The sequence below is a fragment of the Equus quagga genome, chromosome 15 (genome assembly GCF_021613505.1).
Source record: "Equus quagga isolate Etosha38 chromosome 15, UCLA_HA_Equagga_1.0, whole genome shotgun sequence".
In the NCBI taxonomy this organism is placed as follows: domain Eukaryota; kingdom Metazoa; phylum Chordata; class Mammalia; order Perissodactyla; family Equidae; genus Equus; species Equus quagga.
The window spans coordinates 31,314,557-31,328,332 of record NC_060281.1 but is presented as its reverse complement, the minus strand read 5'-3'; the positions used below and the strand labels follow the sequence as shown (position 1 = coordinate 31,328,332).

General features: G+C 40.4%; 1 protein-coding gene across 1 annotated transcript; it reads left to right on the top strand.

Moving 5' to 3' along the window:
- The first annotated feature begins 2,651 nt into the window (after positions 1-2,651).
- LOC124227304 (SLA class II histocompatibility antigen, DQ haplotype D alpha chain-like) lies at positions 2,652-9,816 on the top strand. The gene is made up of 5 exons (XM_046641181.1): positions 2,652-2,801; positions 6,221-6,469; positions 6,936-7,217; positions 7,468-7,642; positions 7,816-9,816. Exons 1-4 carry the CDS (start codon positions 2,720-2,722, stop codon positions 7,620-7,622), a joined length of 768 nt encoding a protein of 255 aa, XP_046497137.1. The 5' UTR covers positions 2,652-2,719; the 3' UTR covers positions 7,623-7,642; positions 7,816-9,816.
- Positions 9,817-13,776: the final 3,960 nt, after the last annotated feature.

Below are 13,776 nucleotides of genomic sequence, written 5' to 3'. Positions count from 1 at the left end.
ACGAATTTTTTTTAACTGTTATATTAATAGGTGAAATTCTGGAGCACCGTCAAGAAAGATTTTGATCATTTGCCAAAATCTTGAGTAACTCCTGCGAGATATAAGGCAGGTAAGTCTAGATCCAGGAAAAAGCATAGGAACATGCTATTTACTGCACAGAAAGGTGGATACTGTATGGTAAAAGGAGCACCTCTCAAGGGGGACCTCACAAACCCTCTTGGTTCACAGTGGCAGAGGCTAGAAAGAAGGATAAGGCCACCTATAGGATCAAATATCTATATCAGTTATGTTAGGGCACCGGATTCTGAATCCACAACAGAAAGAGATCCCCTCCCCTGGCAAGGACCCCTGGCTTGCCCTTGTCACATTTCAGCTCCGCCACTTACTAGTTATGTGACCCTGGGCAAATTCCTTCACCTCTCTGAGCTCCAATGTCCTCCTTATAAAATGCGGATGATATTAAAGTATGACAAGTATATTTAAAGAGACCTAGGAATTTTTCGTTCCAAGTATATGTATAATCCTCACAATCACCTAATTAGATACTGTCAATGCCTCTAGCCAAAGACCACCAGGAGCCCACCCATGGATGAACAACTTGGTTTTATTGTTCATTGCAGTGAAGGAGAAAACTCACCATGGGAAATCATGGAGCATCTCATAAGTCAGGGTTGGAACCAGCCTCTTTGTCTATTGAGAGAACTATTGTAAGGAATTAGTTTACACAATTGTGGGGGTGAAGTAGGCAAGTCCGAGATCCATAGGGCAGGCCATTGTCAGGAACAGCAGGCTGGAACGCCCAGCACAGGCTGAGGTGCAGGCTGCAATAGAATCTCTTCTTCCTCAGGGAAGCCTCAGCTCTGCTCTTGAGACTTTTCAGCTGATTGGATCTGGCTCACTCAAAGTATCTAGGATAACCTCTCCTACTTAAAGTCAACTGATTATTGACCTTAATAGCATCTACAAAATATCTTTGGAGCAACACCTAGATTAATGTTTGATTGGATAGCAGGACCATAACCTAGTCAACACATGAAACTGATCGTTAAATATTTTAGGGTTTGAGATTGTGTTAGGTGATTTTGAGGATGATTTTAAAAAAGAGGGACTTTGCCCTTAATTGGATCCTGTGAGGAAGTGGGTGATGGGTGGGATAAACTATAACTGGACATCTTAATAAATCCTACCTAGAAGGAAAGAAGACTATACTGAGGCTGAGGCTATAATTGATAAAGAAGCAGTAGTCCTTCATTTCATTTAAGAGAAAGATATGCTTGGCCATTTTTGTGGTTTGGACAATGTTCATATTTTGTTTGTGTTCAGACATGATTACCGAGTGGCCTTGTTTTCTGTCTTGATCCACTGTGGTTACAGCGTGGCTGTCTGATACTGCTGTTCTGTGAAATTGTTTATGTTCAGCAGGAAAACACCAAAACCGAGCTGTGAGTACCAGGCCAGCTCCTGGCATCACCAAGGCCTAACAAATTGTACCAGGAAGCTCCCAGATGCCAGGGCTTTTTCTGTCTCACCTTTCTTTACAGTCTCTGTCACTGTGAGGTAAGGCAGAGTGCTGAGGAACTGAGGGCCATCTAACAGGGACAGGGTGACTGATTCAAAATGGAGCCCCCTTAATTTGTGGCTTCCATAACATAGAGAAAATTGATTCTTCTGAAAAAATGAGTCTCCCTCTGATCACTGCCTTTGACTTTAGCTCAATCCCTAGTCCTCTGCAAATATCTGGAATTTTGATGTGGCAGGAGAAAGAATATAAAAAGATCCAGTAGATCAAGAGAAGAAAAACAATATTCTGAGTCACAGCAATTCCTCTCATTCCAATCTCAATGTTTGACTTGACATTCTTTAATTTAAAAAATAAAAATCATAGAATGAGGCAGCCAGAGCTTTCTCTAATATAATCAATGTCTCCAAATTTCCTTTCAATGTAGACAGGTGGCAGCAAAATACAAAGCATAAAGAATACTTATGGCAGGGAAAAAATTCAGATGGAAGATCATGCAGTTACTGTAGGCAGCACTACATGGCATTATAACTCCTTTCATTGCCCTGGGTACAAATATTGAAGCTTTTGAGAGCATGAGAAGAACTTACTCAACTGGATTTATATAAATAGAAAAGGCAAAGGTATTCCTTGGCTACCTCAGAGGAGATGCCCTAGTTAGGCGAGTCAACTCAAAATTTAGAGAATTCTATATGCGTTATGGAAACAAAATGAAAGACAGCTAACCCACCTATGGATGCCAGGGAAAGCAAGGGGATGGGGACTGCCAGGGAGGGGGATCAACTTGGGAGAATTCTTGGAGGCTGTAACCCAGAAAATCCTGAAGGACACCGTATTGGTAATGACCTCACCTATCCATGAGGCTGCTCAGAAATTCCCACCCCTCTCGTCTCCAGCAGGCATACACACATGTGAGAAGATTCTGATTTAATACCCTCCCTCCTTTCATAGAAAATTCCCTCAGGTCCTCTCTGAGCTGAGGCTACATCAGAACCAGGGGATTTCCCAATCCCTTCCAGGCCTCTTAGTACAAAGTCTTCAACTGGCAACTGAGGTGTCATCATAGGGGATTTTTCTTATTGGCCAGAACCTGATCTGGTAGGATTTAGTTTGGGTGTCTTTAGAGTTTCTTCTCAGCTCAGTCCTCTCCGTGGCTGTCCAACTCAGAACAGCAACTGCTGAGACCACCCTGAGAAGAGAATGATCCTAAACAGAGCTCTGATTCTGGGGGCCCTCACCCTGACCACCATGATGAGTGCCTGTGGAGGTGAAGACATTGTGGGTGAGTGCACAGTTGAGGGATGTGGAGACTGGACTTGGGGAATAGGGAATTAGAACAGGAAAAAAAAAGATAGATATTGGCACAGAAATAGTAGAGAGTCTTCAAAGGTGTTCTCAATATTGAGCAGATTTAAAAAGTATGGTTCTTCTTCCTTCAGGAAACTAGAGTCCCAAGCCACTCTCTTTGCTGCCTGTGCTATTGCAGAGTTCACCAAGGACATTATTCTCTTTCTCTTACTGGATCCAGTGAATATAGGCTGGAAGGTCCCATGGCATTCATTCATGATTGCCTCAAAGATTAGGGATGTTTTCACACGTGGATGTTTTGTTACTATAATTTCGTGAACTATTTGCTCCCAAACTTCTCTGAACAACTTTTGAAGTTCTTATGTATTTCTCCTATGGTTTATCTTGGGGTAAATAGTTCCATAAATTACAGATATAAAGAAGGATGACCTTTTCTTTGTCTCAGATTTACCTACATTTCCATGCTGGGAAGTGGCAGAGGTCGGCAATAGGTAAAGCAGCCCAGCTGAATGCCTTTAGACAAGTCATTTTACCACATAATCCTCACTTTATCTCAGTTTGAGATACCTCAAATATGTTACCTCACAAATAATCAAATACGATAGGTATGTAGATATGTTTTCTAAATAATGGAGGCATGTAAATGTCAATGATTATTCTTATTTTTTATTATTACTACTACAGCTGTAGCTTCACTTTTTTCTTTAATCAAGTAAATATCTTCATTTTTATTTTAAAATTGAAAACTTTATGATTGAACACTTGGTGAATTAAATTACATTATTCTCAAGTCATCAGCCCAAATTGCCTATCTTACACTTCATCTAATGGAGACCTATCAGAGGGAAACTGGGCAAGCATGGGGTAATTATTTGGCCCCTTAGGCCCCTCCACCTCTTGGTGTCCACCTCTTTCCAGCCTCTCTTCATACATTCCTTTACCCTCCTTTCCTTCCAGGATCCATCCCTGGCTCTTTGCCCAGTTGTTTTATAGACATGAAGAGTGAATTTGTAAAAGTCAAAGTACAAAAGCCAAATAGTTAAAAGGGGAAGTGAAATGTAAGTTACTTTAATTTTCAGCAACTTTATTAACCGTGGCTGCTCCCATTCTAATTTTGTATGGTAGTGGAGTTTCACCTACTTCTCCAGAGCACTTCCAAATTTTCTTTCTTCAGTGTCAAACCATAGTCCCATGCTTGAGCTCGACTTACACAGAAGGAAGAGGGGCACAGTGCCAAGGGCCTGTGATACTTGTAGGGCTCCATGAACATGTTTTAACTTCTTTTAAAATTAAAGGAAAAATAAACTATTAGAAAGGAAGAAAATATTTTAATTTTGAATCCAGCCTGAATTATATTTGTCTTTATACCAATACAGTCATAAAATATGATTTTTAATGTTTTTAAGAAGCAGTCCACAAAAGCAACAGTGCTTAGGGCTCACAAGTCATCATGCAGCTCTGATCACCACTGATCATGACTGTCATATCGTTCTGCTACCTCTGTGTCTGTTGGTCTTCCCCCAAATCTCTGTGATTCTCAAGAATAGCAATTGATATTCAATACCCATTTTTGCACACATAGCAAGCTGTTTTGGGGATTCAAAAAATACTGTCTGCCCCCTGGAGGGTGCACAGATTAGTGATGGAAAGAACATGGTGAAGGAAAGCAGAAGGACCACTGCTGAGCAGGACAGTGGACTCCGTTGAGGCTAAAACTATAAAAGTGAATTTGGTCCCATTGGCCATCAGCAGTGTGATGTTCTTCATCAACTGTAAGCAGCCCAGGACAAGGACCAGATGAAAAGAATAGTGTCATATATTCATGTCTGAAAAAGGAGTCAAGAAGATTCATTGCAAGGACAAGGAGGCTTTGTTGGAGCGCCTTTTAAGCGATCAACTGAGGGAGTCATGCTGGGTAGGCAAGAGAGTGAGCTTGGTGAGGAATAAACAAATGTGGAGAGCAGGACATTGGGATGGAAAGGTTGGAGGTCATAACGTGATCAAAAACATATTTAATAAGAAAACTTAGCTAAAAAGTTGGTAACTAAGCAGAAACTTCAAGAATGAGCTGGATTTGCCTGGGAAATCCTAAAAGATAATTTCATTTCAGGAGAAAAACAGACCCCTGCAAAGATCAAGGAACATGAAAGGATAACATAGTTTGATAATATGGTTTGATTGGCAGATGAGATAGTTGCAGAAGATGTTGGACTATAAGGCTATTGATTTTCCCACCACAGAATTTGCCACGGTATGCAATATATAGTCCTTTACTCACCTGACTCTCCCAGTGTTCAGCAAGCTCCTCGAGGGCAGAGACCATGCCTGGTTGGTGTTTGACTCCCTGCTCCTCACGATGTCTGAATCCTTGTTGATGCTCAGTAAATGAGGAAGGAAAGACAGAGGATGTGATAAAAGTCTCATATATGTCTTGACAAAATTATCCAGTTAGGATCATTTGGGAGGAATCATACTTTACTGGCTGCCATTCTGCTTTGGCGTCCTCTGATAAGTACACTGTCCATTTCAGGGAAAGGGCCATAGTTTACCTTGAGTCCTCAATCAATATAAGCATTGAGTCAGAAAAAGGGGAGGTTTAGTAACCTCTTTAAGAAAAAAAAGAAAGTGAGGAATAACAGAAATTGAAAATCTAATAAAACTTCCATTTTTTCTTTTGGAAGGAATCGGGTGCTCTCCTTTAATGATCATTACTGTTAATAAAAATTTTACCTTAAAAGTATTGTTTATTTTTTATATATTTTGTAACGTTGCTGTCATTGTCGTAATCATTTTTATACTCTATAACAGAAAAAACTCTTTTAAAATAATAAGATCCTGTGTGCCTTTCCTTGGTAAAGAAAAAAAGAAAAGAAAAGAAAAGAAAGAAAAAGAAAATGAGGAAGGAACCCCCGTGTAGAAAATGTTCTGCTCTGAGCCAGTCCTGAGGGGAGAAGAACCATAATGAATGTGTTGTTAACTGATGAAAGAATTAGTGAGAGAGAAAACTTATGAAGTAGAGGGAAGTAAACTGAATCTCTGGGGAAGAAAGCTAATACCATGATAGTTAATTTATTTCTTCTTTCATCCCATTACAAGCTGTATCATAAGCCAAGGGTGTGCCAGGCACTGAGCTACGCACACAGGGAATAGCAATAAGCACGGCCTGTGAAATTCCGCCCTCCTAGAGCGTACATTAAATGGAAAGACAGACTGGATTCTAACTGGACAGCTACTAACACTGAAGGGGAAGGAATCAGGTGCTGGGATTTTTGCCTAGAGACAGCCAAAGATGAGGCCCATAATATTTGAAAGTCGATTTCTTCTGTCACTTTAATAAGGTTCTTTTCTCTCCCACTGTTTTCCACCTTCCTGCTCCTCACCCTCACCAATCAGCTGACCACTTTGGCTCCTATGGCACATGCATCTACCAGTCTTATGGTCCTTTTGGTCAGTACACCCAAGAATTTGATGGAGATGAGATGTTCTATGTGGACCTGGAGAAGAAGGAGACTGTGTGGCGGCTGCCTGTGTTTAGCGAGTTTGCAGGTTTTGACCCACAGGGTGGACTGAGCGACATTGCTACATCAAAACACAATTTGGACATCTTGATTAAACGTTCCAACTCTACTGCTGCTACAACTGGTACGTGTCCACCATTCTGCCTGTCTTTATTGAATCCATCCCTTCATACCAGGCCTTGCTCCTTTCTTCCCTGGGGATAGATAACCTTCACTACTGTATAATATTCTCTCCTTTCCAAGGAGTCCTCAGATCTTCTCATAGTAATTACTGAACCCTCATCCTCTCCCATATCAAAAATCACATATTTCTGTTTAATAAAGGATCCTTACTCCCTAACACAATCCTTCAGTCCTTCACAGAGGGGTCCCGTAGACCTCCTACCTTAACAAGCATGCGCACAGAGAGAAGGGCACAGGGATAAAGTGCAGGTGGTGTATATTGTTTCCCAAGCAGAAGGGAAACAAGAACTCTTCTTTTCCCACTATGAAATGGGGAAGTGTTGGTGGGAGGGCTCCTCCAAGATGCAATGTGGAATCTCAGGGCAAAGTTATTCTCAATTCATACCAGCACTGTTTCCTCATCATAGAGGTTCCTGAGGCGACTGTGTTTCCCAAGTCTCCTGTGATGCTGGGTCAGCCCAACACCCTCATCTGTCTCGTGGACAACGTCTTCCCTCCTGTGATCAATGTCACATGGTTGAGGAATGGGCACTCAGTCTCAGAAGGTGTTTTTGAGATGAGTTTCCTCCCCAAGAATGATCATTCCTTCCTGAAGATCAGTTACCTCACCTTCCTCCCTTCTGCTGACGATATGTATGATTGCAAGGTGGAGCATTGGGGCCTGGATGAGCCACTTCTGAAACACTGGGGTATGTATGAGTTCCACTCCTTTTGGAGCCTTCTTTTCTATGTCAAGTCCACAACATCCTGTCTTTTAGCTTCTAAATCTCATGGCCCAAAGCTTGTTTTCCATGCTTGAAGGATTCCTAATTATAGACTTCACTCTCCTACCTAAACCCATTGCCCTAAGTCTTTTCAGAACCACACCCAGCCCGCTCCATCCAATATGCATGCACAGATATATTCTCTATTCTAACCCTCGCAATTTCACTTTCACAGAACCTGAGATTCCAACCCCGATGTCAGAGCTGACAGAGACTGTAGTCTGTGCCTTGGGATTGGCTGTTGGCTTTGTGGGCATTGTGGTGGGCACCTTCCTCACCATCCGAGGCCTACGTTCGGGTGGCGGCTTGAGACACCAAAGGTGCTTGTGAGTTCCATCAGAGAAGGGAAGGTAAGGATTCAGATTTGTCAGAACTTGGAGCTGGAGACACAATCCAGGAAGAAGGAAAGTGGGAGGAGATTATGAACACAAATGTGGTTGAAAAGTAGGAGAATTGGGAAAGGGCATGATGATGGCACAGGAGCACCATAGGATCCATCAACCTCATGTCTGTCCTATTGCAGGCACATCGCCCATCTACAAGAGCAGAAGAGTGGATGTGCTGGATGACCTCGCACTATTTACTGGCCCAGTTCATCATACTCCTTCTCTTCTTCAACGTTTTTCCTCTAATCTCTTCCGTGGGACTTAAGGTGCTATATCTCCTAAGAGCTCTCATATCCTTCAGAATTCTCCCTCTGACTGCCTGATTATTTTTTCTCTTCTCAATTGTTACCTACTATGGGATCCCTGGGATATTCCACCCAGTTACCTAATCTCTAGGGACCCTGATCCAGCGTCCTCATGGAAGCAATAAATTCTCCTTTATGAGATCTTTTATTAAAATTTTTCTGGCCTTTCATCTCAGGGATGACTAGAACCATGGTCCCTTATGCTTTAGGCTCATTTAATGTCATTTTTCATTTTCCAGATCATTTTTCATGCCCCATAACAGAAGTGCATCCAAGTATAAATGGATAATATTTTGATATCTTAGCTAAGGTTAATATTTCTCTCTTCCTTGTGTTCCCACCCTTGGCCACTCCAACCCCCCGCCCCCCAGTTCAGGCATCAATGAAGGTAACACATGCCTTAAGCCTTAAGAGTTCATTTGTTACAGCAGAAATACAAAAACCAAGAAATAAGTCTGTATTCATTTTAATATAGCTTTTAAAAGTTATGACAGACAAATAAGTTAGGGGAAAGGAATTTTGAACCTCAAAAGTACCAAAAGTCAAAATTTTTGTACTGAAGTCAAAATGTGTTCCCAAAAGTTTAAATTTGTGAAGAACAAATGATGATAGTAGAAGTTTTATTCTCCCCTCCTCACTCTTGAGGAGATAAGAATTCTCCAGGCAGGAAAAGAAATGAAAGTCAGTTAGAAGAGTATTAGAATACGACTATAATACAGGTATCTGAGAAGGACCGATACTTTGTCCTTACTTAGGGTTAGTAACAATGGAAAAATGAATAGAGGTAAAAACCACAGACAAATTTAGTGTCCCTAGAACAAGGGTTTATATCACTTCTTAGATGAAGCCCTGCTAGATAACCATATAGATTTTCCTGTGCCACCATGGAATGTCGAGGACAGTAGAATGAATGTAGCTGCAGGATGTTTCTAGGCAGATAAGCCTAATTCAGGCTCGCAGAATCCCTGTGCATCCCTGTGTGCCCTGGGAAACAGTAAAACACCCTGTATACCCCTGCCCCTCACCCCTCCCAGCTAAGGAAGGTAGGAGCCTGTGAGAGACAAATCCCAGGAGGAACAACCTTGTTGAGACAATGTAGCAGCAGCTATAGGTGCTGCATCCTCTTTTATATTCACTATCTCCTAGCGGAAACTCTTGCAGAGGAAATGGATCAACAGATGGGACTCTGGCTCTCCTGAGTGTGTCCAAGACCACACTCTTGAGAGTATGTGTGACTTGACTTGGAGTCATTTTGTCCTTTGAAATTGTTTTAGGCACTTTGCCTCATTCTTTCCACTCTGCAAATCCTGTGTCCATACACTGCATCTAGGACGGCATTATTTAATGTACGCAGCTAATCCTTCCCATGCCATCTGTATCAGTGAGCCAAAAATATAATTAGAGAAAAAAGACAAAATATTAACACATAACTGGTATAGATAATTTGATGTGAAGAAATCTATATCTCAATCCTGGACTCAGTTGTTTATAGCTGGTATTTTAAACTTTATAACACTGGCTAAAGTATCTAACATTTATGAGCTGTATTTTTCTCATCTATAACGTGAGAGTGATAATACTTTCCTTGAAGATACATTGACAGATTTTGAATAATCTCATTATATAGTCAGTGCCTTATAGATAGTATACAAATTCTTAAGAAAACATTGCTAGATATATCCATAATTAATTTACTTAAAAGAATGAATCATATTATAAAAAAGTCAATTCTGTTTTTCTGAGCCCTTTAAGGATTTAGGAGATTCAAACAAAGAGCTATGGATGAATTTCTTTTCATATGTCAATTGGAGAATTTTTTTCCACTCTAGAGTGAGAGGGGCTGAGATTGAGTTAGGCTGAGGAAATAGATAGAGTATAGTGGTCAGTGACATATCATTGGTGAAGGGGTTGCTAAGAGAACTCTTAGGGCAAGAATTTGTAATATATCTAATATATATCTTTAATTTTTTTTTTTTGAGGAAGATTAGCCCTGAGCTAACTGCTGCCAATCCTCCTCTTTTTGCTGAGGAAGGTTGGCACTGAGATAACATCCGTGCCCATCTTCCTCTACTTTATATATGGGACGCCTGCCACAGCATGGCTTGCCAAGTGGTGCCACGTCTGCACCCAGGATCCGAACTGGTGAACCCCGGGCCACCAAAGCGGAATGTGCGTACTTAACCGCTGTGCCACCAGCCAGCCCCTATATCTTTAGTTTTTAATCTCTAATAAAATACATGTCTCCTCCATATGGCTCCTAAATTTTTAGTCAAGCTATGTTATATGCAACAGATCTTTATGCATGTCTAGTCTGGGGAGGAAATAGAGAAGATTCAAAGAGAAAAAGCTATGATGTAAAAGTAAGAAAATAATTAAAAATGCTAACTAGGAATTAGTAAATGCAGGAAATCTGAACCAGAGAAAATGCAGGTAACAGAGCACGGAGGATTTTTAGGGCAGTGAAACTATTCTGTATGATACTTTAACAGTTCACACATGTCATTACACATTTGTTTAAACCCATAGAATGCACAACACCAAGAGCAAACCCTAATGTTATCTATAGACTTTGGGTGATAACGATGTGTTAATGTAGGTTCATCACTTGAAACAAATGTACCACTCTTGTGGAGAATTTTGATAATGGGGGAGGCTCTGCATGATGAGGACGGGGGGACATGGAAAATATTTTTACCTTCTGTTCAATTTTGCTGTGAACCTAAAATTGTTCTTAAATAAAGTGTATTAAAAAAAGAAAGCAAAAGATCAGTTACTATGATCCAGAATGTATAAAATATACATTTTAGTATAAAAAAAGTAAGTCACCTGAAAATGCACAAATGTGCTGAGAAGAGTTTTCAACAATAGTATTTCAAATAAATCTCAATGATTTCATGGGGTAAGACTCCAGCATTTTGGAGGTGGGGTGTGTGTGTGTGTGTGTAGGTGCATGTGTGTATGTGTTTGTATATATGTATGTTATTGTCATATAAAGCTTATATTGAATGGCATTATGACTAGTGTCCTAGAAATATACAAACGCTGCCCTAGTAAGACTTCTTCCCCATGAAGTACCGAGGAAAGCAAATTTAATAATCATTGCATTTTATTAAAGGACTCATTCATAAAATGTTCTCATAATTTTAAAACATCAGAATTAAAATTAATTCTAAAAAGAAGAGCAATCATTTCTTTTTAATAAATGGGAAAAAAAGTTTTATTTTAAAATCCTAAATGAAAAGATATTGCATCTATAAAAGTAAGAATAGGGCATGACAAAAGTGAAAAATTTAAGAGAAAGTTTGGAAAATTAAGAAAATCTCTGTGAAATGAAAAAATAAGACAAAGAAATGTAATATAGGGGCTGGCCCCATGGCCGAGTGGTTGAGTTCACATGCTCTACTTTGGCAACCCAGGGATTCGCCAGTTCACAACCTGGGTGCAGTCATGGCACCACTCGTTGGGCCATGTTGAGGTGGCATCCCACATGCCACAACTAGAAGGACCACAACTAAAATATACAGCTATGTACTGGGGGAATTTGGGGAGAAAAAGAAAAAGTAAAAAGAAGATTGGCAACAGTTGTTAGCTCAGATGCCAAGCTTTAAAAAAAAGAAAGAAGTGTAATATATTGTAGAAAAGATAAGACACAGAGAATAGACCCAGGAAGTCCAACATCAAGTAACAGAGCTAAAGAGAGAAACAGAGAAATGAAAAAGAAGATTACCAAAACAAATAATAAGGGAAAATTTCCCAGATATAATAGACCTAATTCTTTACACATAATAGGGTTTTCAGATATTTAGCAAAATTAATGAAAAAAGATTCATCACTAAATACATCATTTTAAAAATTTCAGAACCTCAAGAGTTAAAGGAAAAGCATAAATTATCCCAGTGGGAGAAAACAAAACAAAACAACCTGACAACAGACTAAAAGTCAGACTGCCAGATACTTCTATCATTAAGATAATAAGGAAGGCCCTCAAGTTCTAAAGGAAAATTATTTTCTATTAATAAACATATACCTTTTGAAAATCACAATCAGACACAAAGAATGAATAAAAATTGTGTTAAACAAGAAAGGATCTAAAATTTACCTACCATGCATAATTTTATTGGAAGTCAGTTAAGGATATGACTTAGCAAAGTGAGATTGTAAATCAGGAAATAGAAATGTACTTGGGAAATGACATCAGCAACATGGCCGAATAAGACCATCTCTCCTTCATATTCCCCTCAGAACAACTGGCATTTATCCATGGGCAAAAGTGCCTTTGTGGAATTTATAAGACCCAGCACCATAGACTAAGGGACTCGGGAGGAGTCTCACCAACCTGTGCATCCGGTAACAGGCTTACAGACTTCACTTCAAGCTAGGGACCCTGTAATGGCCTGTGAACTGGCTTTAGCCCCTCTGAGCCTGGTCCAGGAGCCCCTGGAGAACATTCTGTTAGACAATCACCCACAGACAAGAGAGCCTTCGTGGAAGTCCAGGGTTCCAGCAGAGAAGTTCCAGCATACCACTGAAGCAAAGAAATACAAGGTTGGATGCACAGGAGAGGGGAAGAGGAACAGTTTGACTTTACCTGCATCACGCCTCCCCCAAGGTGGCACAGCTCAGTGCCAAGAGAGACTTTTTCAACCTGTGATCTGTCCCATGGGGAACATAAGAGAGTGTGAGTGACTGCTTGGCCTCCACAGCTGTGCAAGTTGCTGCGAAAGAGGCCCATTTCTCTCTCACTCCATCCAGAGTAGAGAGTCATGAGTTGCATTACCGAGGGTGGGAAAAGGCTGGGAGAGCAGCAGATAGGACTCTTGGAGGATATTTAAGGGGCATAGATCCTAATAACTGTGTCATCGACTCCACCAAGAAGTCTACGCTTGAGCCACTAGTGATCCCTCACCAGTGGGTCCCACCAAATGGACCACAGGCACCCGTAACACTCCATGAATCTTACCCGCACATCCTCAAGCTGTGGTCAACTCTCTCTGCACACTAACCAATGGCAGCAAGAACAAGCTTAGGCAAACTACCAGTGAGTAGTGCAGAAAGATAGCCAAAATCTGCAGGCCAATGAGAGAACACAAACTTAAGCTTTAGCTCTACCCTTGCAAAAGCAAAAAGGAGACTGTCAGCATCCAGCCCAGGATGCTGCAAAATCTAGAGAAAGCATACAAGCTTAAGAATTCTTCCACAGGAAGGACCAAGAAGTGTGGTGCAGGCATATCCATAGAAGGTCTGAAAAAGCCTCATGTCCCTAGCAAGACTGGTGAAAGATATTTCTATATTTAAGTCAGTTATTAATGACTGGAGTAGATAACTGCTACTTTAAATGCAAAGACAGTAATGCAGGACTTCAAGGAACATTAAAAATCAGGAAACATGACACCACCAGAGGATCAAAATAACCTCCCAGTAACTGGGGCCAAGGCATCGAGATCTGTGATTTACCCAATAAAGAATTCAAAATAGCTATTTTAAGGAAGCTCAAATAGAACACAGAAAACAGTTCAATGGAGTCAAGAAAACGTGAGCAAAAGAAGGAGTTTAATGGAGAAATAAAAATCACAAAAAAGGACTAAACAGAAATTCTGGAGATGAAAAATATAATAAATGAAATGAAAAAATGTAATAGAGAGCATCAACAACAGACAGGGTCAAGTAGAAGAAAGAAATTATGAATTAGGAGACAGGAACTTTCAAACTATCCAGTCAAGGCAGAAAAAGAAAAACAAATGAAAAGCAGTGAGAAAACCTAGGTGTCTATGGAATATCATCAAAAGTAACACT

Excerpts from the sequence above, each read along its gene's own strand:
- LOC124227304 (XM_046641181.1), top strand. The coding sequence starts at position 2,720 with ATGATCCTAAACAGAGCTCTGATTCTGGGGGCCCTCACCCTGACCACC. Across the intron at positions 2,802-6,220 it reads TGGAGGTGAAGACATTGTGG|CTGACCACTTTGGCTCCTAT; the intron begins GTGAGTGCACAG and ends CTCACCAATCAG. Across the intron at positions 6,470-6,935 it reads CTCTACTGCTGCTACAACTG|AGGTTCCTGAGGCGACTGTG; the intron begins GTACGTGTCCAC and ends TCCTCATCATAG.